This window comes from Chanodichthys erythropterus, chromosome 20, assembly GCF_024489055.1.
Source record: "Chanodichthys erythropterus isolate Z2021 chromosome 20, ASM2448905v1, whole genome shotgun sequence".
Classification (NCBI taxonomy): Eukaryota; Metazoa; Chordata; class Actinopteri; order Cypriniformes; family Xenocyprididae; genus Chanodichthys; species Chanodichthys erythropterus.
The window spans coordinates 21,087,960-21,111,500 of NC_090240.1; the positions used below are offsets into that span (position 1 = coordinate 21,087,960).

The 23,541-nt window shown below is 39.0% G+C and overlaps 2 protein-coding genes across 13 annotated transcripts in view; one reads left to right on the forward strand and one right to left on the reverse strand.

The window, feature by feature from the left end:
- The window catches only part of huwe1 (HECT, UBA and WWE domain containing E3 ubiquitin protein ligase 1), a 45,517-nt gene extending 26,947 nt beyond the window's left edge, over nucleotides 1-18,570 (reverse strand). For 5 of the 10 annotated variants that reach the window (XM_067372094.1, XM_067372097.1, XM_067372092.1 and 2 more), the window contains exons 1-35: nucleotides 18,520-18,570; nucleotides 15,740-15,789; nucleotides 14,305-14,374; nucleotides 14,116-14,214; nucleotides 13,832-14,038; nucleotides 13,579-13,731; nucleotides 13,141-13,203; nucleotides 12,559-12,636; nucleotides 12,359-12,406; nucleotides 12,067-12,235; nucleotides 11,834-11,934; nucleotides 11,506-11,656; nucleotides 11,284-11,411; nucleotides 11,052-11,192; nucleotides 10,829-10,934; nucleotides 10,226-10,333; nucleotides 9,331-9,432; nucleotides 9,145-9,225; nucleotides 8,803-8,909; nucleotides 8,374-8,572; nucleotides 8,179-8,270; nucleotides 7,846-8,048; nucleotides 7,639-7,696; nucleotides 7,291-7,467; nucleotides 6,919-7,164; nucleotides 6,688-6,821; nucleotides 6,254-6,354; nucleotides 5,494-5,682; nucleotides 5,158-5,374; nucleotides 4,847-4,969; nucleotides 3,608-3,845; nucleotides 3,175-3,516; nucleotides 854-976; nucleotides 628-723; nucleotides 198-467 (exon numbers count right to left, since the gene is read on the reverse strand). In XM_067372094.1, the coding sequence (XP_067228195.1) occupies nucleotides 198-467; nucleotides 628-723; nucleotides 854-976; nucleotides 3,175-3,516; nucleotides 3,608-3,845; nucleotides 4,847-4,969; nucleotides 5,158-5,374; nucleotides 5,494-5,682; nucleotides 6,254-6,354; nucleotides 6,688-6,821; nucleotides 6,919-7,164; nucleotides 7,291-7,467; nucleotides 7,639-7,696; nucleotides 7,846-8,048; nucleotides 8,179-8,270; nucleotides 8,374-8,572; nucleotides 8,803-8,909; nucleotides 9,145-9,225; nucleotides 9,331-9,432; nucleotides 10,226-10,333; nucleotides 10,829-10,934; nucleotides 11,052-11,192; nucleotides 11,284-11,411; nucleotides 11,506-11,656; nucleotides 11,834-11,934; nucleotides 12,067-12,235; nucleotides 12,359-12,406; nucleotides 12,559-12,636; nucleotides 13,141-13,203; nucleotides 13,579-13,731; nucleotides 13,832-14,038; nucleotides 14,116-14,214; nucleotides 14,305-14,349 (4,695 nt within the window). In that variant the 5' untranslated portion in view covers nucleotides 14,350-14,374; nucleotides 15,740-15,789; nucleotides 18,520-18,570. Of the gene's footprint in view, nucleotides 1-197; nucleotides 468-627; nucleotides 724-853; nucleotides 977-3,174; nucleotides 3,517-3,607; nucleotides 3,846-4,846; nucleotides 4,970-5,157; nucleotides 5,375-5,493; nucleotides 5,683-6,253; nucleotides 6,355-6,687; nucleotides 6,822-6,918; nucleotides 7,165-7,290; nucleotides 7,468-7,638; nucleotides 7,697-7,845; nucleotides 8,049-8,178; nucleotides 8,271-8,373; nucleotides 8,573-8,802; nucleotides 8,910-9,144; nucleotides 9,226-9,330; nucleotides 9,433-10,225; nucleotides 10,334-10,828; nucleotides 10,935-11,051; nucleotides 11,193-11,283; nucleotides 11,412-11,505; nucleotides 11,657-11,833; nucleotides 11,935-12,066; nucleotides 12,236-12,358; nucleotides 12,407-12,558; nucleotides 12,637-13,140; nucleotides 13,204-13,578; nucleotides 13,732-13,831; nucleotides 14,039-14,115; nucleotides 14,215-14,304; nucleotides 14,375-15,739; nucleotides 15,790-16,850; nucleotides 17,003-17,099; nucleotides 17,278-18,519 lie in introns of those variants that run through there. The other 5 variants (XM_067372098.1, XM_067372093.1, XM_067372090.1 and 2 more) reach the window with 4 other exon arrangements.
- A 965-nt stretch (nucleotides 18,571-19,535) lies between these two features.
- On the forward strand, nucleotides 19,536-22,806 carry tmem107l (transmembrane protein 107 like). 3 transcript variants are annotated; one of them, XM_067371654.1, is made up of 6 exons: nucleotides 19,536-19,909; nucleotides 19,989-20,056; nucleotides 21,677-21,777; nucleotides 22,035-22,131; nucleotides 22,246-22,338; nucleotides 22,449-22,806. In XM_067371654.1, exons 1-5 carry the CDS (start codon nucleotides 19,823-19,825, stop codon nucleotides 22,313-22,315), a joined length of 423 nt encoding a protein of 140 aa, XP_067227755.1. In that variant the 5' UTR covers nucleotides 19,536-19,822; the 3' UTR covers nucleotides 22,316-22,338; nucleotides 22,449-22,806. The 3 variants fall into 3 exon arrangements, with proteins under 3 accessions (XP_067227755.1, XP_067227753.1, XP_067227752.1); XM_067371652.1 differs by having other exon boundaries at nucleotides 19,536-19,708; nucleotides 19,793-19,909; nucleotides 22,246-22,806; XM_067371651.1 differs by having other exon boundaries at nucleotides 22,246-22,806.
- Nucleotides 22,807-23,541: the final 735 nt, after the last annotated feature.

Consider the following 23,541-nt stretch of genomic DNA (forward strand, 5'->3'; position numbering starts at 1 on the left):
AGCGACGAGAATACTTTTTGTGAGCAAAAACAAAACTTTATTCAACAATTTCTTCTCTCTACTGTCATTCTCCTACGCTGTTTACATTGTAAAAGACAGTGCAGAAATTAAATTTTTTGGGGAACTAACCCTTTAACCTGTGAAAAATGTACATTTTACAAATTCCTATACCTGTGAGCATATACGTGCATACTGACCTGATTGACCACCTGTCTGAGGATGAGGTCTCTGTATTCAGGGCCATTCCTTTTAATAGAAGTCATAAGCAGATCACAGAGGCGGTAGACTGTGTCCGGCAGCTCGTCGAGCAGGTGGAAGCATCCAGGCAGCATTGAGTCTGTGAAGGAATGTAACTCTGTGGTGTCTAGAGGTTCAGCTTCTAGGAAGCGCTCCAGACAACGTGCTTCTTCCTCTTCTACCCGCTCCCTTGCTCTCCTTTCATCCTCCTCACGCCGGCGAGCTGCTTCCTACAGACAAAAAGTAACAGGGGTGTGACTGGTGTGTGTCTGTTCAAAGGCAGAGAAAGCTTGCTGAAGAAGATGTGAAGTAGGCAGGTGAGGTGACCTATGCTGTGCTAATCATTAATTCCTATTTAAGTGATGTAATAATGAGTGCGTGGGTGCCCACCTCAGGTGAGTCTGAGCGCTGCTCCATGCTAACTTCTTGACCTAGAGACATGGCAATGGCCCGCATCATCTGGTCTTCTTCAGACATGGTGAACTCCTACAGAAACAAAGCTCACAGTGACTACACTAACTTATACCTCGTGTGTGCATCCTGTCTGTGTGTGCTTGTGTGTGTGTGTGTGTGTATGAGAGAAAGAGACAGGGTTTTGTCTGCGTTAGGTTCTTACTCGGACAGCTGCGCTGAGGAGTGGTGGAGGGTGTGTGAGCAGGTACTCAGTGGCCTGTTCCATAGTGCTGGTGTTCAGCAGAGCCTCCATTGCATGCTCTCTGGAGAAGCCCATGTCCATTAGCTGTGAAGGAGGTCAGATGTGGATGGTTAGCAATGGCTAATAGCTCTCTTCAGATATTAGATATGTCTTTAATTACAACACAAAGACCTCATAAGGCATGTCAACAAACGACAATAGGGTCCTATGATTTCTGTGATGCAGAAAACATGGACAGAATTACGGAACCACTCATAAAAAAGGAATTTACTGTATACTGCAGAATGTTATAGAATTTGGCAACAACTGGATGAATAAATCAAAAGCAGAGCTGTACATTTAATCAAAATGGGATTACTGTATATTTAATCATTATATGGATTAGTGTCTGTGAATAAACCCCAAAAAGACTGCTATTGAAATATGAATTCTGGATGTTCTGCATGTGTCTGTGTAAATAAGTGGTTTGTCTTCTTCACAATACTATTGTCCAGTAGAATGCATTTCTTAAAGTAATAATAACAATATTATATACAGTATTATAATACAGTAATACAGTTTATTAAAAATATATTTAAGGAATAAACAATTTTTCTTTTCAATGTTTTAATTTAAACAGCAAACTGTTGTGCACCACATTTTTGCCAAAAACGTAAGAATTGTTCAAATTCAATTTGCTTATAAAAGATTATTTACATTTAAAGATGTATGGATTCATTTGATTATCACCATTTCTGATAATAAATTTGTATTAAATCATACAAGACAGAATCCAGAAAAATTAAAACTTCCAGGGTTTTTCCTGGCTCAAAATGAGGCAGAGGTGGTACAATCCTGATCAGAATCCTGAAGGATGTATTTTAGGTTATTTAATATTAAGAGAATAAGATTTGTGTTTTGAGAACACTATCATATATATACAGTGTTTCCCACAGGATTGTGTTTTCTCTGTGGTGGTTGAACCTCTGTCCCTATAGGGGGATCCGGGGGCATGCTCCCCTGGAAGAAATGTTGTGCATTTTAAAAGATAAATGCATTAGTCTGGTGCACTTTGAGAGTTGAAAATTAAGAGCTCCAACCCATGTTCAGTGTGCAAACTGAACAAAGAAAAAGTCTTGTACCTGAACTTTAAAGGGGACTCTAAAGGGCATGTGCACTAGAGATGTGGGGATCAGCTCTAACATCACCCAAATCCGCTGTTAAAAATAAATCATCCACCCACCAACTTCCCAAACCTACGATATTCTCTGACCTGCACCTGATAAAATTATTCAAATTCTCAGTGTTAAGCATGATGACATAACATATGACACTTAAGTAGGCTGCTTTTAAATAAATTTCTGAAATAAAAGTTCTTTGGCAAAATTACATTTCTTTAATAGCCTGTAAACATAGGTTTTACTCCCTTCAAACTAAAACTGTCACTATTTCATTACATCATTGTTGAAAAAACTCTCATCAGAATAATTTTTTTATTAAGCTTATGTATATTTATAGTTAAAGCTGTTAAGTTAAGCAATCTCTCATGGGGGGGGGGGGTTTCCTTTGCATTTTATATAATGACCACTAGAAGGTGCTCTACGCATATGATTTCCTTGATTGGTTTACCCTGAATAGAAATGCGTTGTCCTTGAAAACGAATTCTCTCTCATCCACCCGCGAACCACCCCCAATTACTTGGAAAAAAAATTTAATTGTTAAAGGGTTAGTTCACACAAAAATGAAAATAATGTCATTCCACACCTTTAAGACCTTTGTTAATCTTCGGAACACAAATTAAGATATTTTAGTTGAAATCCGATGGCTCCGTGAGGCCTTCATAGGGAGTAATGACACTTCCTCTCTCAAGATCCATTAATGTACTAAAAACATTTAAATCAGTTCATGTGAGAACAGGGATTCAATATTAATATTATAAAGCGACGATATTGAGCCACATGAACCGATTTAATTATGTTTTTAGTACCTTTATGGATCTTGAGAGAGGAAGTGTCATTGCTCCCTATGGAGGCCTCATGGAGCCATCGGATTTCAATTAAAATATCTTAATTTGTGTTCCGAAGATTAACGAAGGTCTTACGGGTGTGGAACGACATGAGGGTGAGTAATAAATGACAGAATTTTTATTTTTGGGTGAACTAACCCTTTAAAATTTTGATAAATTCAATTGACTAATTGACATCCTCTCTGATTATAAGAATTTTTATTAGGGAGAAAAAAGAATTTGAGGAAAAAAAAATATAACAGATTTCATAGGGCCCTAAAACAGGAAGTGACGTTACCTGAGTGAGCTGAGCTTGGTTGACCTGTGGCTCTCTGCGAGTTGTTGAGTTGCTTCCCTCCTCTGTAGAGCCTCCAGCAGAGCTTCCATTCGCACTTCCAGGCGCTCCTTCTCCAACTACTCCCCCTGTTCCTGAAGAGCTGCTTGTCCCCCCAGCACTTGTGGAGCTGCTCTCCTCATCAGGCCGAGCCGTGCCCTCTCTTTCTTTGGAGAGCCGCTCCTGGATGATAGGTTCTCCTCGTAGGATGTGGCACAGAATGGCCAGCATGGACTCAGCCATGCGTCCACCATAGACCTTCAAGGGCTTACGGTTCCATAGGTTACGAATACAGCTGAATGCAGCCTACAACAAGGGATGAAAAATTACAATTGATTCTTAATGACAATTCAAGTTTATTTATATAATTTATAATGACATTAAATGGCATTCCTACCTTCTGGGTGACAATGAGAAAGCGCAAGGCGCTGAACTGTGGGGCATTGACTGTTGCTCCAGGCACTTTAGCGGGCAGAGAGTGTGGGGAGTCCAGAACTGTGCTGGGGTTCACCATCTTCTCTACTAGCATCAACCAGGCATCTAGGAACTCTCCCGTCCCATCAGGCAGCTCAGAGTGTTCCAAGCCCTCTGACACGGGTACTTTACCACCCATGGACAGGGCCCAATTAAATGTCCTGATGAACATGAAGCATTTTACTTACTTATAGTAATAATTATAATACTAAAATCCAATACAGCATTATTTACTGAAGGATTTTTTTTTTTTAAATTTGAAATTATAAAAATATATTAAGTATTATACTGTTATTAGGGGTGTTGCAATATAACAGTATTGACAATATAACTGATGTTTAAAAAATGAAATGTATAGATATCATGTTAATACTATACTTATGATAATCTCACTAGATTACTAGCACTAGTAATCTGGTTGACTCCAACATAGTAGGTGGCGGTATTCCACTTCAATGCTGGTTGCCACCAGTCATAGCGCATGAGGTTTAGGCACTACTGCCACACAAAATCGTGTCGATGAGATGACATAGCCAAAATTTTGGATTTTTATAAAGATGAATGCAGTCTGCAGGAGTGCAGATGAACAGTAAGTTCTTTTTGTATGCTTTTGTTACAAACTCTCTCTACATATTCCTTAACTCATATTTTGAGTGATTTTATTTTTTTATGAAAAAGAAAAAATAAGATTAATTTGACTGATGTCCTTATTTTTCAAAAATGTCTATAGATAACATAATATAATAAAAATATTATTGTGAATTCTTTTGACCAGGATAATCATGTAGTGACAATTTATATCGAGACAGACCTAACTATAATATAGATTTAAATATTAATATCTTGCAATTTACTTTCATAGCTGAAAATAACTAGAAAATATATTTTTGGATAGCTAAAAATTTTATATGCTCTTTAATAGTCATTTTAAATGGTCTTACAGTATTAAAAATGTATTTTAAATTTACAAATACTCCATGTAGTACATGTAGTACAATTACAGCATATAATTAATTATAAAAGAATATGAACGCTGTTAAAATGGTTTGGTTATCACTTATGATCAAATCACCAAGGTCTAAGATTTAGAATTTCCATGCCGGTGGGCCTATGGGCTATTGAACAGCAAAAAGAAAGAAAAAAAAAAACCTTGTCTACTCACTCAAACAGAGCATCATGGCCACCAGAACAGAAGAACTTCTGTAGCATCAGATGGTATGGATATTTCCTCTCATCAAACAACATGGGTGAGGTGAAGCCAACAGAGCAGATAAAGAAAGTCAGCCTGATTAGGGCAGAGAAGCAGATAGTTTTATACACCACCAGGAAAGACGAGGCTCAGGCACAAGGAAGTATGTTTACACTTAACTAACGGCAGCTCCTTTTACTAAACTATCATTAAAAAAATATTAATGCTATGTTTATAACAGAAGTATAGGGTAAACTTTGGTACAAAGTTGCAGGTGTGTTTACCTGAAACGTGGTGTGGGCGTGTAGGGAGGTGGCTGCCAGCTCAAGCCCTTGGTGAGGAGTTTAGTAAGAGATGACGCTGTGGCCCGAGCTGCAGGTGTTGGGGCCGTGCCTGTGCTGGTGGTATGGTGAGAGCGCCGCTGACGGACAGGTGAGCCCACACAAAGCTTCACCAGCAGTCCGAACAGCTCAGCCAGAGCCCTGCCTAAACGAGAGGAGGCTGGGGAGATATGCAAGAAATATAGCAAGTCAAAAACAAGGTGCAATTTTATTCATGGTTTCTCATTTTACTTAGGAGTAGGCAGTAAATAACTAAATAAAGTGGCTAAGACTGCTAACCTGAGAGCAGAGGCTTAATTTGTTTGATACGTGTTGCCATGGCAGGGGTGAGTTTGGACTTGGTCTTCGGGTCAGTGGCTGTGGGCTCGTCCGTCTCCATGGGAGCGAGAGAGTCTCCATCCAGGCCCATTCCTTCTAGCAAACCCTGAGCAGAGGGATCTACCCCCACAGACAGGGTCTCAGTCTCAGCTGGTAGAGAGAAAAAGGCTTTAGAAAAGAAAAAGCAAAGGCAAACCAGCAAAAAAGGCCATAAACTGGGAAAAAAGGGAACTGAGATGCAGAAAGGAGGAAATAAATTATAGAAACTGGCAGCTAAAATAACCTCCCAAAAAACTTTCTTATAAAATCACATCAAATAATGAGGCAGAGAAAGGTAGTGAGCTTTATAAAAACTTTATGGTAACACTTTACAATACGGTTTCATTAGTTAATATTAGTTCAATTTAGTTAACGAACTAAGAATTAATGCTTCTACATCACTTATTAATCTTAAAGTTAAAGTTAATTTCAACATTTACTAATGCATTATTAAAATCATGTATGTGTTAACGTTAGTCAATACACTGAACTAACATGAAAAAAAATCCAGCTGTTCTGTTTGTTAACTAACATTAACAAAGAATAAATACTATAACAAATGTATCACTCATTGTTAATTCAAGTTAGTTAAATTAACTAATGTTAATAAATGAGACCTTATTGTAAAGTGTTACCGATGTTATATGCAGAATTGTCACAATGCAGAATTGCAGTATTTTACCAGTTCTCCTGCCTGCAGCTGCTGTGCTGCTGGAGGGTTTATCCTCCTTAGGCACAAGTTTCTGCATGTCGGCCTGACCAAACTCACATCCAGGAGGCAAACTGCAAAAAAAAAAAAAAGAAGGAAAAATAAGACACAAGACAAAATTACAAAAAAAAAAAAAAAAAAAAAAAAAGAAAACAAACAATAGCATTCCATTTCAGTTAGTGGACAACCACCTTCTTAGATTTGGCCTAATTCTATACTGTACAGTATTTTACCAAATTTTAAAAGTTTTATTTCAAGTGAATAATTTACTTAAACAGTAAAGTTGGGGTGAAAAGGATGTAGCACATGATTTTTTTTTAGACCCTTTTCACAGGCTGTGATAACGCTTTTGATAGTGGATTAGTAAAACGTCTGTTCACCATGTGCGAGATCAGAGAAGTACTAACCTGTTTGGTGTACAGAGGGACAGCAGCACAGTGCTCTCCCACACCAGAGAGCAGTAGAGCTGACTCAGTTTGTTCAGAACACTAAGACCCAGTTGAGATCCCCACTGATTCACTGAGATAGCACGGATCTCACTCTGAAAACAAAGAAATAAAATCAACAGATTAATTGATTATCGAAAATTTACAAATTAAATATTGAAAAAGTTTACAAACAGCTTCCTATGTGCATACCTGTCCGACTCTGCAGGTATGAACGAACATGAGGATATACGCATGTGCCGCTGTGAGGGCATGCAGCAGTGGGGTGGCATGTGCTGACAATGTGGCGTCTGTGACATGGCCTGCATTGGCCAGTTCTCTGAGCAGAACAGAGCCACCAGGAACCTCGATGGGCCGGTGAAGAGGCTCCAGAGCAGACAGTATGCTGTCCAACTGACACAGACCCTCCTGGAGAACTTTCGGCTCATGGGACAAAGTCTAAGAAACAGTGAGAAAGAGAAGGGTTAAAAGAATCAAATTCAACAGTAAATATCACTGCATCTATTGGAAAATTCCTGAAACAGGAAAACTGCTGTATATCCTTCAGGTAGGTGTCAATCTTACTAGTATAGATTTGCAGACTCCTGCCACAGCTTGGCAGGCAGCAGAGGTGGGGAAGTCAATGGGCAGGTTGGGCAGCCCAAGGATTGACACCAGTGGTAGGAGTCCCTTCTGGTTGACAAATTCCTGACAGTGGTCATCTGTTGTGTTGTTACTCAGAATGGACTCCACAAATTTCATCTAAAAGCAAACACATATTTTAGTTCCAGTCCTTGGAAAGGAAACTATCAGACTTGATGCGTTTTGATAAACACCCAATGAACTGAGCTTATGCGATAAGACTAAATCAGAATAGGCAGTTTGAAGAAGTATAAATAAGACAAGATGTAAATAGTCTGTGTCAGCACGTACCACATTCAGGATGTAATCCATAAGAGGAATGGGGATTCGCTCTTCTGTTCCCACCACTCTGTAAAAAAAAAAAAAACACTCATTTGTTAAAAATGGTCCATTTATTAACATGTAAAGCAACACTGATTTCTCACACATGGCATTAAAAGCGAGGAATATTACATTTCCTCGCTTGCCCTATACTAGAAGCTATTTTGATGCACTAACTGCCTGTTGCTTTCTGGCTCCCCCTGCTGTTGGCTAAAGGTATGTAGAGCCTCTTCCTCCTCCTCATCCTCACTGGATGCCTCCTCTGCAGCATGGTTTGATCGAGCTGGAGGTACCGTGACGGTCCCGTCTGCTTTCTGTATGGAGGGTTTCTGGCAGATGTACTCTGGCGATCGGCCCAAGTTGCAGATCTCCTCTAGCAACTGTTAAAGGTCAAGACAGTAATCAAATTCAAGGTCTTGAAAAGAATGTAAGTTTAAATATGCAAAAAACACTGCAATAAAAGGGCATTTCTAAAGGCAATGTGTCAAAATGTTGCACTAGCTGCATTACCTTGATGATGGCTGTTGTAGCGTCCGTTTTAAGTGTGGGCTGGTGCCGCATTAGCTCGTCGACAGCACTGCCCAAGTTAGAGGCAGTGTCACCTGTTTCATAAAATTACACTGACTGTTAGAAACATTCCCATTATCTTCAAACACAAGTCACTGACTGTGCATAAAAACAGGTACACCTATACAGGCCTCTCACCTAGTGGGTCAGAGCTGCGTCTGCGGCGCATGGCAGGCAGGTAGTCTGGTGAGAGCAGCACCTTGAACAGTCGCTCGAAGGGCTGGCACTGCACAAATGAGTGCAGACCACGGGCATTCAGGCACAGGGCGCTGAAGACGTTAGGCAGGGAACCCAGCACTTCTCTGGTGGCAGGGACCTGTAGAAACAAATAAAAGGTCTAAAACGTGTATAATGAGCTGCTGGAATATGCAAGGATGAATACAGCAATTGAGAAATATAGAGGGAATTGGGGAGGGGAGAAGCAATATAGCGTGTCTAGCATGACTGAACTTGGGGTGGTCAGAGACCTTGAAACAGACAAAAGGAGTTTTGAATGGACAATGTGTGGGCAAAATAATTTTTTTTAATTAAAGAAAGGGAAGTATAATATTGTTATGGCAGACTCACATCTTTGATGAGCAGTGCATGTAGCATGACATCAGTGAGACCATTGTCCTGCAGAGATGACAGTAGAGAGGGCTCCTGGAACACAAACACCGTCACCACCTCCGTTGCTGAAACAGAGAGTGAGAGAAATAATGTAAGAAAAAGACATCTAAGGCAGGCAAATAAAAAGAAATTTCAAACTAATTAATTTCACATTTTTCAAATAGCTGACAGTGTTCTTTTAACCATACTCCACATGAAACGTTCTACTCCCGTATGCAGAGAAGACACTGAAGCCAGATCCACACAAAGTTGTGCAATAAAAATGTCAGCTAATATTTCAACAGCACCAGGAGTACTTACCCAGGAGAAACAGTGAGGGTCCATAATACTCTGCATTACTGATGATGTGTTTCAGAGAGGTAGGGAGGGACCCATCCATTACTATAAAGAGAGTGCGAAGGCAGTGAACATCACTTTCGGCAGATTAAAATGCTATTAACAACAATGTAAAAACTATAGCATCATTAAATCCAATGAATTTCATACCATGACGAATGCCGTCAGAGAATGCAGGGTCCTGAATGGCTTTTTTCAAGAAGTTCAGCATAGATTTCAACAGAGCAGCTCTCTGAGGGATGCACTGCACTCCTGTTAGGAAAGAAAAAAATAAAGATGCATAATCAAATTTTCATAGTTTAACTTGTACTAGTATGAAGGAAGCCAATTGACTTGCATGTTAAAGAGTTCACCCAAAAATGAAAATAATGTCATTAATTACTCACTGCCATGCCGTTCTACACCCGTAAGACCTTTGTTCATCTTCAGAACACAAATTAAGATATTCTGATTAAATCCGATGGCTCAGTGCAGGCCTGCATTCACAGCAATGACATTTCCTCTCTCAAGATCCATAAAGGTACTAAAAACATATTTAAAACAGTTCATGCAGGTCTTTTGTGCGCCAAAAAAAATAAAAATAATGACTTTTCAACAATATAGTGATGGGGCGATTTCAAAACACTGCTTCAGAGCTTTACGAATCAAATCAGTGATTCAGATCTCCTATCAAATGGCTAAACTGCTGAAATCACATGACTCTGGTGCTCCGAATCACTGATTTGATTCGTAAAGCTCCGAAGCAGTGTTTTGAAATTGGCCCATCACTATACTGTTGAAAAGTATTCTCGTCGCTTTAGAATACTAAGGTTGAACTCGTACTAAAAACATATTTAAAATGGTTCATGCATTTATGGATCTCGAGAGGAAGTACCATTGCTGTGAATGCAGGCCTGCAGTGAGCCATCGGATTTAATCAAAATATCATAATTTGTGTTCCGAAGAGGAACGAAGGTCTTACAGGTGTAGAACGACATGACGGTAAGTAATTAATGACATTTTTTTCATTTTTGGGTGAACTAACCCTTTAATGTACAAATTGTACCTGCTCTGGGGGTGCTGGCCGCATTGCTCTGTGCTCGTGAATCTGTCTCTGCTCTGGAACCAGAAGAAGTGGATGGGCCAGGACTGCTCTCCATGGCAACCTCTGACACTACATTGACAAAAGCATTTTTACTTACTTTGGCAAAAATGGTCAATAAAATATAAAAGATATAAGCTCTCAAAATATTCTAGGAGTACTTTTCCCAAAAAAAAAAAAAAAAAATTGGAATTTGGAATTTGATTTTGGAATGATGACAAAATGTATAAGACATGGAATACAGTGTTTGTGTCGTATTACATGTGCCTTTACATCCTTTCGGAGCTTGACAGCCTGTGATTACTATACACTTTTATTCTATGGAGAAAAAAAGCTTGGATATCTGGAAATGTATTCGGAGTTTAACAGAAGAAAATCAGTCATACAAGTTTATAATGACATAACTGTGAGAAAATCTATTGAATGTATTACGCCACAAAAATTGGTCATTACAATCCCCCAGTGTGGAGATAAGAGAATGTGTGTATACTATACACATCTGAATGAAGATAAACTAAATATAGTGTCACTGCCACATGTAGTAAACATAACAGTGATGGTACTAACTGTCCATATCTGTGTCCATGTCCTCTGTCTCAGTAGCTGTGTTGGGCCTCTGGATCTTTGGTTTGATTACAAAAGGGCACTCTTTCCTGGAGAGGTCAACCTCATGCTGCACAGAGAAACAATGGGGTCACATTCCGTCAACAAAAGGGCAGAGGGCAAAAGGCTGAATAGTCTACGCAGGAACAAGGGGCTGAACGAGCTGTGCTGGGGCAGCTTTCAATACCTCCAGTCTGCAGATAAAGATTGAAAGGCCGCCGTGGGACTGAAAAGCAGCCATGTCCAGATTGGTGATGAGATCCACAACTCTCACAGCCCGCGTCACAAAGGTAATCTGGTCCTGCTCATCCCCAAGGAACTTGATCACCTGATGTACAAATAGCATGGATCACAATACACCCTCACATAACAACACCTCATTAAATGCTCCAAAAATGAGGAAGCGGCAAAGCACCAACCTTTAGCAATGCCTCCATCATACCACAAGATACTAAGGCCTCTCCGCCTGCATCATAACTAGCCAGGTGGTAGAGGAAGGAGAAGAGGGCTGTGGCAAATTGGTGGGGGTATGGCTCCATCAGCGGGTCTGAAACCCCAAGCAAAAATAAAAAGAGTATGTCACCAAAGAAAAAGGCAAAGAAATCAGCAAAGAAATCAGAGCTAAAAGTCCATCTCCTCACCAATCATGGCTTGTATGCAGTTGCGGACAAGCACAGGCAGAAATCCATGGTAGGAGGCTGTTCCTGTGCAGTCGATAATGTTGGACAGTTTGGGGGTGCGCTCCAGGTGGACTATGGATGTCAACGTGCGCAAGGAGGCGGCCTTAATGTCCTGCAACAATTTTTTGAGGGTTCATCAATAAAATAAAACCATCTTTTATGTTTGTTCGTTTTTGGAAACAACATTTTCATGGATTACTTTTTATGGGAAGAGCAATACTAGCACTTATAAAACAAGTATATATACACCATATAGTGCTAGAAGTGAAGATTAATAATTGCAACCCACCACCAGCTGTTTGTCTGTGATCTGAAGTACATCCACTAGCTCCTCTATAAGCCCATTGTAGAGTATGCTATTGGCTGACTCCTGGAGGGCGTTGGAGTACACTGCATGAAAAAAAAAAAAAAAAAAAATTAACCATACATATGATCAACCTCCCCAGACAGAAAGCAAAAACCTAATTTTCATGAAAATAAATACCTGTACTTATTTTGGTCAGTACCAGAGGGGTCACTTACCAAGTATAGAGATGGCATGCAGCCTGGCTTGCACAGCCTGCAGTCTCCTCTTGTGGTTGGAGAAGCCGTGAGCCAGGCGAATGTGTGTGAAAAGCAATATTTGTTTGTCTTTAGGGATGTTGTACATAGCCGTCAGAGACTCCATGATCTCTGAAGGGCTCTCGGAAATCTGAGGGCACACCGGGGAAAAGCAGAAATTAAATTCAAGCGTAATCAATAGCTATTAAAGGTCTATGCACTTCCATTAACTGTTCCACAAGGATGGCAAATAAAAACAACAAAAGGAACTCACCTTATCAAGTTGTTCGATATGAATGTAGTGTAGCGTATTACTGCTCGACTGTTAAGAGGGGAAAAAGATACAACTAAGGTTAAAAAGGTTCAACACAAAACAACAAAACAGGACAAAAAGAAATGAATTGTTTTCCCTAACAAAAAGGAAACTGTTGAATGAGAATAGCAAAATAAAGGGAATCATGACTCCATGCATACCTTTTTCTCCACTTTGACCTCAGGGCTGGGTTCTGCATAAAACTCAAAGTGCAATGTGGTGGCACTCGGTGGATATTTCTGGAGAAAAAAATTAGACATCAGAAAGAAAGAAAAACACAAATTGCAAGACTAAAGGCACGTACACACAGATCAATAGCTATAAAGATAACTATATTAGCATCAACAGCAGCGGACGGGGCCATTCTGTTTATTGTAAGTGCAAACTGTAGTTATGTCGTCTGCCACTTTAAATGCTTGAGCTCTTTAGAGCAGGATGGATTCTGTAAATGGGCCTTAAGTTAGTTAAGTTTGCAGGGCATAAAAAAAAAAAATTAAAAAAAAATACATGGTCAGTGTGACGTAGGATTTAGTAACAACACTACACTGGTAAAGGCTTTGTCAACTGGCCCTAAACGTTCTCACCCTAGCTCTGGGTCACTGGACCATCCTTATTACTTAGCCATAACTTAATATCAATGGTGCGCGCACACACACACCTCAAATCGCTACAACTAAAGTGTGGTTTTTTTTTCTCTTTTCACAGTGACATAGCATAACATGTAATAGAGCATAATAGCATACCGACATCGCCAGATCTCTGCAACACTCTGCAAGACCAAAGCCATTCTCTTTACCACCCCAGCTCTACGACAGGGGAAATAAAAGAGTTAGGAAAAGGTGTAGGATGAAAGAAAACAAGAATCAACCTTCAAATGTCAGTGAACAAACCATGAAAGCATCTGGTCTGTACAGAAGCAGGTCAGCATGTTGCTTTAGTTAGAACCGATACAAAACAAATGAACTCATTTCAACAAGGATTCAACATTTCACACTGGAATCAGACAATTCATGGAATGAACTTTTAAAAATGACGTGTTTTTAAAACATGCTGCTGCAAATTTCAAAGGCTTTTGATTTGCAGCCGTTTCCTGACATTGCATTTCAATCTCCTTGACTTGAGTGATCAAAACTGAGAAAAAAAAAAAAAAAAGACTAAGACTAAAAGTAGAGCTTTCATACCTCTGCCAGATGTTGCAGACGGGCAAGCAGTGGGCTCCTCTTGTCTGAGCCCAGTCTGGTGATGTAGTTGGAACGTTTGCTGAACACATACAAGAGATTCAGCACAGACAGAACCACCTGCATGTCACATGATGCTAGAAGGGTGGTCAAATGCTACAGGCACAAAAAGAAAAAAGCAAACCCTTAAAATCAACTCACGATGAACCAGTTAAGGCTAAAAGAAGCAGGTTTTGTTGGTCAGAAGTTGTGGTACCTCTATAGAGCTGTACAGATGTCTTGAAAAACTGTATTCAATTAACAACGCGGTGAAGTTGAGCACAGCCAGCAATAAGGCTTTTAGCTGCCCATTCTCTGGCCGGTCGCATACCAACAACCACGACATGTTCTCCACTGTCTGTCCTGCATCACAGAGGATGCCATCGAAACGGTCCAGCAGGTCCACCCAATGATACAACTCACACTGAAGAGAAACAGGTCGTCATTAGACATCTGAACATGCATATTAAACACCAAGATGGTACATGTTCTAGTGTATACCTTGCCAATATTCCAGGTCTTGATTTGCTGCAGTTCCAGCAACAGCTGTTCATCACTGCATCCTTTCAGCTTCTCTATGAGAGTCCTGCAGTCGGCAGGCTGGAGGAGGAGCGCAAGAACATGTAAACAATGAGGAAACGCACACACAACCTCAAATACTTCAAATGCACAAAAATTCTGCATACTGACCGCTTCAGTGGGGGTTTTCTTCAATTTACTTCTGTCAACCTTCATCGTCACTAATTTCTACACTCGGTTCCTACAAAAAGCACATCAAATCATGAGGGAGAGTAATAAAAAAGCTCAGTCAAATGAACAGTGAATAATACTTATCTACATGCCACTGCATGACATTCAAGTATAGCACTGCCACAGTATCAAAGATACAAAAAAAAAAAAAAAAGACCATAAGGTCTTTCCCTCTTGAATTAGTTAACCCTGGGTCATTCTAAACCCTGGATAAATGGAATCTTGGGTATTACTTTAGGTTACACATCACAAACTTTAGCTGGGGTTAAAAATTAATACTTGGTATACATAAACTGCTGTTTCACACTGTACATTCCTAAACCATGGAATATTGTCATGATTTGCATATTTGCAGTGTTAGTGATTGGATGAAAGCAGCACATGGCCAGTTTACATAAAGCCTCTAGCAATGTGTATCATCATATATCAAAGTCCCTTTAAGGCAAGTCATTTCACTCTGCGGCCATCTTTGCAACGCCTCTCTGGCAGCTATTTCAGTCATGCAAGTACAGCTCCTATCTCTTTGAATGGGGAAACATCAAATTATCCAAAGCTATTCACCAAGCTTACGAATGAAATCTGACAACAACTGTCTGATAAATGTTATTTCTTATGCTCAAAGAGTGTTAAAGAAGCTTATTTTTCAGGCTAGACCAGCCAATGCGCATATGCAGTCCTAAGAACAATTTAACTGTAGCAACCGGAGCTTATAACGGCAGCTGCAGTGACGTGATGACTTTACCAATTAGCAATTGGCTCTTTTATTTAAAAGGCAGGACTATTTAGACATATTATGCATTCATATGCAATATGAGTGCACTGTCTTTGCATATCTAAAGTTTTTGTATGATATATTGCCAAATGTACCATGAAGTTTTTCCTGAATGGACTTTTCGGACTATAAATGTAAAAATAATTCAGTCTTTAATCCAATTGACGCATTTTCTGTCAAACTTTTCCACCAACTTTTTTCCCTTACAAACTAGTTTATACAACATGCAGTGTTTCTGTGACTGTATAAAGGATGTGAATACGAGGCATGCAATTGGGTGTCTGTTGCCTAGCTTTTAACATTCTAACACTGCATCATTTCATACTGTACAAGTTTAGCTGCGTAATGTGGGGTTAAGACCACAAAACTGGATAAGTGTGAAATGTTTCTTTACCTGAGGATTAAAAAGTAGTTTATAATGATAACCCAGGGTTAAGCAGTGTGAAAAGCCCTTATGAGGTGCATTTGAGTCATACAAGAACAATTACATATTCATAGATAATCAGATCCAAATGTCAGCTTTAAGAGCCAAAATGTCAATGTAAATATTCATCCAAATTATGTATATAACCCTTCAAATTCAGAAAATGTAAAAGAACTCACGGTATATGATTTGGCAATTCCAACTTAACGGCATTTTTCATGTGCAAAACCTAAAGTAAAAACAGAAAGATGAATGTGAAACTCCCTAAGAATGAGCATAAGAATGTTTGTGATCTTGCTGCCAAACCCTCAACACTACAGCTTGAGAGGTCATTTAAAGTATATAAAAAAATAGTTATTCTAAATGGTCAAAAACAATCCTATACTAATTAGCTGTAGAATAAAAACTAAATCAGGGCTGGCAGAAAGTTAACAAAAGTCTGAGAGCAAGCCAAGGGAAAAGCAACCCACATTGGTTCATATATAGGGCATAGATTCTGGGCACAGACAAACTCTAGCATCTTACATGCACATCCTTAATGAATTTAACCAATTCATTTGCGCCTTCTGAAACAAAAGGCGTTTTTAGAAACTTGTGCACTCCTACTGACAAACAAAACTGATTTAGGACCTTGAACCCGGTCAAAGTGAAGCACTGGCCTGTGATCATGGAATCTCACATGGAAAAATAAGCCAAAGCATTACACAAAACTTCAGCTAGCTATTCCATTTAAACGCATATGTAATAACTAAAGAAACACACTAATATAGCTCTTGTCAGAGAACCAAACGGTGTAGTCGTGGGAGCAACACAGCAGCTAGTTACCGAATACCTAAAATCACAATGACATTACTAACCGAAGCACATAAACGAAAGTACAACACCGTAAACAAATAAACTGTAAGAACAAGTAAAAGTAACACAGCCACGGTGGAAATAAATCAATATCTCGACATATTATTTCCTTAACTATTTGGTACGAAAACAAGCCAGCAAACGGAGATCAATTTGAGGAAAAAGGCAGCTAACATGCTAACAAGCTACCTCAGTCAGCAAGCTAAGTTTTGCGGATAAACGTGGTCACGTCATTCTTATTTAATGGCGCAGATAAACACGACCATCGCCAAATTTTCAATAAACTAACAAAAATCACCGTACGCGAACTGTAAGGAAATTTGACCGTTAGCCGCTCGCGCGACATCTTTAATTCGGAGCTCGCGAGCTACAGAGCTCTAAGCAGCACATAATTCCCCTCAACATGTCAACACAAACCCGCAATATTCAACTCACTCTTAAAATCGTTACCAAAGCCCAGCTTTTCCAACAAACATTCGTCAAACCCTTAATATAAGGCTCAGCTGAGGCGGAATACGTCAGGAGCGAAGCTACACAGGTCCATATTTTCCCTCCGGGCTGCACACATGCTCTGGTCTACTCTAGAGCCCGGCTCAGCCTGGCCTGTTCCGGCAAACCCGCTCACTCTCCTCAGATCTCTAGCTCACAAAAACAGCGTCTGTCACAGCGCTTCCACAGCCGTACCGTAGCGTATATTATCACACATTTTCAGCAAGCGCTCAGTCTCGATGAACTGTAGCTGGTGAAGCGCGCGCGGTGCTGGCGGATGAGATGCTCGTGCATGCGTTGGTTTGGTGGTTAGCTGAGAAACGCAGAATATCTCGCTGAATCATTCCCTACTCGGGCCTACCATAACACTGACTTCCAGTGGACGGCTCAATTTCTCACTTTTTACTGCTGCACTTGTGCGTAGCTGCATTTGGGACGAACGTAGCGTGTCACACATTATGTTAAAGTCTACTTTATCAAGTTAAAAATACATTTGTCTGAAATAATATTTAGCAGCAGAAGATTTAAGTTCAGATATGATGAATATGATTTTTCAGCCTAAAAGAAAAGTGTATGCATTTTGCAATCAATCAAACAGTCTGGATATATTTTTGCTAATACACACTACATTAAATGAAAATGTCCGGATATTAGATCTTATTGATTATACTTTTATATTATACCTAACTAGCTTGAAAATAAATGAATTACACTAATAGTATGATATTATAATTAGATTTTAATAATTTTCTCACTCACTGAACACAGTTGCCATGCTTTGTTTACTGTGGTTTGGCATTAACGCGTTTCATTTCTTCATTCCAGTCAGTTTAGATAGTCATAAAACAAAACCGATAGGATGATGTATGGTGATATATTTATTTATTTTTTTGGGGGGTGGAGTCAACATCAGTCAGGGTCAGTTTGGTTATACTGACCCATATTATCCATCAGCAGTAATCTCTATAGTAGATCATATATGACAGATGTTTGGGGGATATAAACTGAATTCTTCTGATTGGAAATTGTTTATTTTAATAACATAAGACCGAAAATGGAAAATGTAACCCAGGTAAAACGAATTTAGGTGTCAAGACTGTTGCTTAACTTGACGACTCAGCACATTTACGCATCCATGTAAAGAGGACACGATGTTTTGAAGCCGTGAAGCATAAATCATACAAAAAAATTAAATTGTACATCTCATTTATCACATTAGCACATGCTATCACATACGCATGCTCGTTTCGTCGTGATTCACTGATAGAATCACATATGACACTACCCGCCAATTACCCATCACTTACACTCATGCACGATTATTATATTTAATTTTAGAGATTCTGCCTACAGAGTGTAAATAGATTTCAGTCTATCTATGCGCGCGCACATCGCGCGAGCATTCAACACACCACAATGCTCGTCAGTCGAACCGCAAATTAAAAATGGCGGTTTATATTAGCTATGTGTCCGGTCTTTGCATCAAAAACACTCATTTTAATGATAGTATACACGTACAATTTGTAAGCAAACCCGTCTGTTAACTCTTAACGTTCATGTAGAGTCAGCCACAGACGTCTCCATCAAACAGACAAAGACTAATTTAAGCTCTTACCTCGATTGCGCCTCAACATAACTTCTCCATCTTACAGCAGCGACTGAGGATGTAAATCTCGCGATATTTCAGTTAGCTTCCTGTGCTCCAATAGTAAGCTGCTGTAGATACGCAGACCAACCCCTTCAGTGATCTGCTCCTATACAGAACGATGCAAAATATGATCAGTTTTCAGTATAATTAAATATGTCTGTATAATAATCCATTTTTGGTCGTACACGGCTCCCTTTGTGCATCTCTTCGTGTACCCAAAAAGCACTGTCAAAGAAGGAAAACAGATGCAACAAACAAAATACAATAATGCAAGTGATTAAATTGGCATTAAGACGTGTTTGCCTATTCAAGATTGTCATTTCTACACCCCCAAGCCCAAATGGCAAAAGGATTTGCCACCATAATCTAAAAATCTTCATAAACTGTCTTGCATTTAGAGCTATAATTCTCTTTTTATGAGTCTCCATTGTCAAAGTTAATATTTGGATCCCAAAAGATATAACAGTGAATGCATTCTATCTTGTATTTCTGCAAATATTATAACAAACACATTGTTTTCAGATGTTTTTATTAGGCCTACCAGAAACTAGGGCTGTAAATATAACGAATCACGATTAATTTCAAGAATTTTCCATTGCCACCAATTTACTGACAATTGTTGATAATTTTATGTTGTAGTGAAAAAGATCTCATCAGTTGTATATATATATATATATATATATATATATATATATATATATATATATATATATATATATATATATATATATATATATGCCTATGTAATATTCCAGATTTTTCTTAAGGTTAAAAATGACCCCTATTCAATTTTGCATATGAATTTATTTCTGAATGATTTAAATGTAATTAATTTTAAATAATTTTAAGACATTTTATGTCCCCTTTACTAAGTTTACAAACTGCCCCAGTTAGTCAGAGAGCGACTCCTGCCAACAGGTGGCAGCATAAATCTGTTTTTGGTCCATAACCGATTCGCCAAACAGAAGAAGAGTGTTGTCGTAGCAACCTGAAGCTTATTCGAAGAAGAACTGTCCACAGCTTTTGTAATTCAGTTAAACAGACGCCTTGAAGCGAAGCGTTATATTCAGGCTCTGTCTTTTCATCTGATAGAAACGAATGGATTTTTGGCTCACCAATTGAACTATCTTAGCAGGTTTTAACAGGTTAGACACTGGTACGTATATCCGCGGTTAGAAGTCACACGTTTTGTGTAAACCGCTAATTTACGAGACGAACAAGCCTTTAAAGCTGTGCTCAGTTTCACAGCTTGATCTCACATTCTGTCTAAATGTCGGTGGTGAGCACTCTGGTTCCAGCCCGTTTCCTTACTCTCATTGCGCACCTTGTAATAGTCATCATCATATTCTGGTCGCGGGTAAGAACTTCTCGTGTGTTTAATCATTATTGTATCACAGTATATCATTGCACTCAGGTCTGTGATTAACATCCCACAGGAGAACAGTGTCAGAGCTTGTCTACCACTAGACTACACGAATGAAGAATACAGGTTAGAGGACACACGGTAAGAACAACTGTCTCTGTTATGTATTGCTTCACTGTATGTGGGCCAATGAAAAATGATTATGATGATTAAAAATGTAGAAATCTAGTTTAATATTTTATTTAAATTGCTTTTCTTTTTTTAAAAGATATAATAAATCATTATGCCATGCAGATATTTCTTTTTTTCAATAATTTCAGCCTTTTAGTAAGACTTAAATATAAAAACTACCGTTCAAAAGTTTTTGAAAGAAGTCTTTTATGCTCACCAAGCCTGCATTTATTTGATCAAAAATACAGTGAAACAATAATATTGTTAAATAGTATTACAATTTGAACAATTTAGCGGTCTATTGAATTTTCAGCATCATTACTCCAGTCTTCAGTGTCACATGATCCTTCAGAAATCATTCTAAGATGCTGATTTGATGTTCAGGAAACATTTCTTATTATTGTCAATATTGAAAACAATTGTACTGCATAATATTTTTGAGGAAACCTTGATACTTTTTTTTCCAGAATATAAACTTCAAAAGAACAGCTTTTATTTGAAATATAATTTTTTTTGTAACAATTTAAAAGTCTTTACTGTCACTTTGATCAGTTTAATGCAGCCGTGCTGAATACAGATCAGGCATAACATTGTGATATAAATATATATATATAAGTTATATACAGTGTACTTTTGAATGGTAATCTATCAAAAGTGGTCCAAGGAAGGAACAGTGGTGAACCGTCGACAGGGTCATGGGCGGCCAAAGCTCATTGATGCACATGGGGAGCGATGGCTGGCCCGTGTGGACCGATCGAACAGACGAGCTACTGCTCAAATTGCTCAAGAAGTTAATGCTGATTTTGATAGAAAGGTGTCAGAATACACAGTCCATCGTAGTTTGTTGCATATGGAGCTGCATAGCTGCAGACCAGTCAGGGTGCCCATGCTGACCCCTGTCCACCGCCAAAAGTGGGCACGTGAGCATCAGAACTGGACCACGGAGCAATGGAAGAAGGTGGCCTGGTCTTTTACATCATGTGGATGGCAGTGTGATGCTTTGGGCAATGTTCAGCTGGGAAACCTTGGGTCCTGCCATCCATGTGGATGTTACTTTAACACATACCACCTACCTAAGCATTGTTGTAGACCACGTACACCCTTTGATGGAAACAGTATTCCCTGGTGGCTGTGACCTCTTTCAGCTGGATAATGTGCCTTGCCACAAAGCAAAAATGATTCAGGAATGGTTTGAGGAGCACGAAGAGTTTGAGGTGTTGACTTGGCCTCCAAATCCCCCAGATCTCAATCCAATCAAGCATCTGTGGGATGTGCTGAACAAACAAGTCCGATCCATTGAGGCCCCACCTCGCAACTTACAGGACTTAAAGGATCTGCTGCTAACATCTTGGTGTCAGATACCACAGCACACCTTCAGGGGTCTAGTGGAATCCATGTGTCTACGGGTCAGGGCTGTTTTGGCAGCAAAAGTGGGACCAACACAATATTAGGAAGGTGGTCATAATGTTCTGCCTGATCGGTGTATATGTATCTCCAGATAAACAATGACCATCATGTTATTTACTTCATAATATTTATGCATAGTATATATGCTCATTAATCTTCCTAATCATTTATTTTGGAGAGCAGGCTTGTGGTGGCATTATCCGTGACCCTGGGCCTGTTTGCCATCGAGCTGGTTGGGTTCCTCTGTGGAGTCTCTATGTTCAACAACAATCAAGCTCTTCTTTGTATCCTTACCAGTAGCACATTATCACCACAGGCTCAACAAGTAGATGTTATGAAAGAGCAAAGCAGTTGTCCTCTTGAGATGGATATCTTTACTTTCATTATCCTACAGCAGTCCAAAAACTAATGCATATCTTCGTATTTGATCATGCCACTGGTAGAATGACATTTGTAGTGACGGCAATTAGTAAGTTTTTAAGTGTAAATGATATGGCTATCATAATTCTGGTACAGATTTTATTTAACTGTCACTTTGCAGCTATTGGATGTCATGCCAGTGGCTCTGTGGCTTTGACCTTCTTCTTGTTTGAGCAATGGGCCTGCACCATCTACTGGTGGATCTTTGGATTCTGTAGGTCAGTCAGTATACAATTAACAGTCAATGCATAACTATGAATGGTCTTAATAATTTTCTTTGCTTGTTTCTTTGAAAACATTTTGTAATCATGTTTTTTTTTTCTATATTTCAGTGTGATTCCAGCACTATATGAGATGATCCTCTTTGTTGTAGTATTTGGATTTAAGAGGAAGCCTCTTTGAGAGTCTCTTCCCTCTTGGTTCAGGCGAGTCAGATATTGTCCTTCCATCACCGATGTACCAGAATCACCTGAATTCAGAATAACATTCACTGGCCCAATAAACCTGAAATTATAACATTTTGTACCCTTTCTAGCGGCAACCAGTACCCACTAAGAGGCTAAGTAGTGGGAATACATCCATGACACGTTTCGATGCAAAAGGTTCTTAATTACAATGTAGAAATTAACAGCAACATGTTGAATGAAGACGGTAAGATAGAAAACAAAAATAACATAGAAAACATCAAACCGTATCTGGCACCTACACCCTTTGTGATGAATTAAAGCATTTTGTATTTTGATACAACTGATGACAAACTGGTTCTGTTCATGCTTCACATTTTTGAGTAGATCACACATTTACTCATAAAACCATTTTATAAGCACAAACCAAATTATAAGCACAAGAAATATGAATTATACTAGGATTATATAATATAATCCTAAGTGCATTCCCCAAATTCATAGAAGTTCATGCAAAAATTAAAATTTTGTTTACATTTATTTAACCTCATGTTATTCTAAACCTGTGTGACTTTCTTCTTGTGAGTAAACACTGAATGTGACACTGAAATCATGATATGTTGACATTTCAGCTGAAATTGGAAGGTGTTTAACTCCTAGAGTGAGAATAAGCCAACCATCTGCTTGAGTCACAAGATACATGTACGCTGTAACTTTAACAAATTAGCGTTTTTATTTTAAGCATAATTGCCAGACAGTCTATATTTGCTGCACAACTTATTTTAGTTTTAATATAATCATTTTAAATCAAGTTAAAACCTATGAAAAAAGCTGCAGTAAGAAGAAAAAAGTTCACCACAGAGCATTTAATGTGAAACTATGTGAAGCTCATCATGTACCTACATTATGTATTCCATCGACTTACAAGGGTAGATTTATATTTATTTTCTTAGCAAACATCAAGGTGTTTGTTGATGTGCTGTAGAACTGTTGAGAGAAGTTAGTCCTTCACAGGAGTGATGAGTCCGTGAGCCTGCAAGGTATATGGTGAACTGAGCATAGCTGACTTCAGCTGGACTGCACACACTCTTTCATTAGGATGGATGAAAACACACAAATAAACATTGACAGTGACTAGAATAACACAACAAATCCACACTATCCAAAGGAACAGCAAACTCTTTAGTTTTAGCTCAATACTCATTGCTACGGTACGGTATTGCA

Bases quoted from the DNA above. Each gene is read 5' to 3' on its own strand.
- tmem107l (XM_067371651.1), top strand. From the start codon at position 19,823: ATGTCGGTGGTGAGCACTCTGGTTCCAGCCCGTTTCCTTACTCTCATT. The intron at 20,057-21,676 runs GTAAGAACAACT...TTTGGAGAGCAG, and splicing joins TACAGGTTAGAGGACACACG to GCTTGTGGTGGCATTATCCG. The intron at 21,778-22,034 runs GTATCCTTACCA...GTCACTTTGCAG, and splicing joins CAACAATCAAGCTCTTCTTT to CTATTGGATGTCATGCCAGT.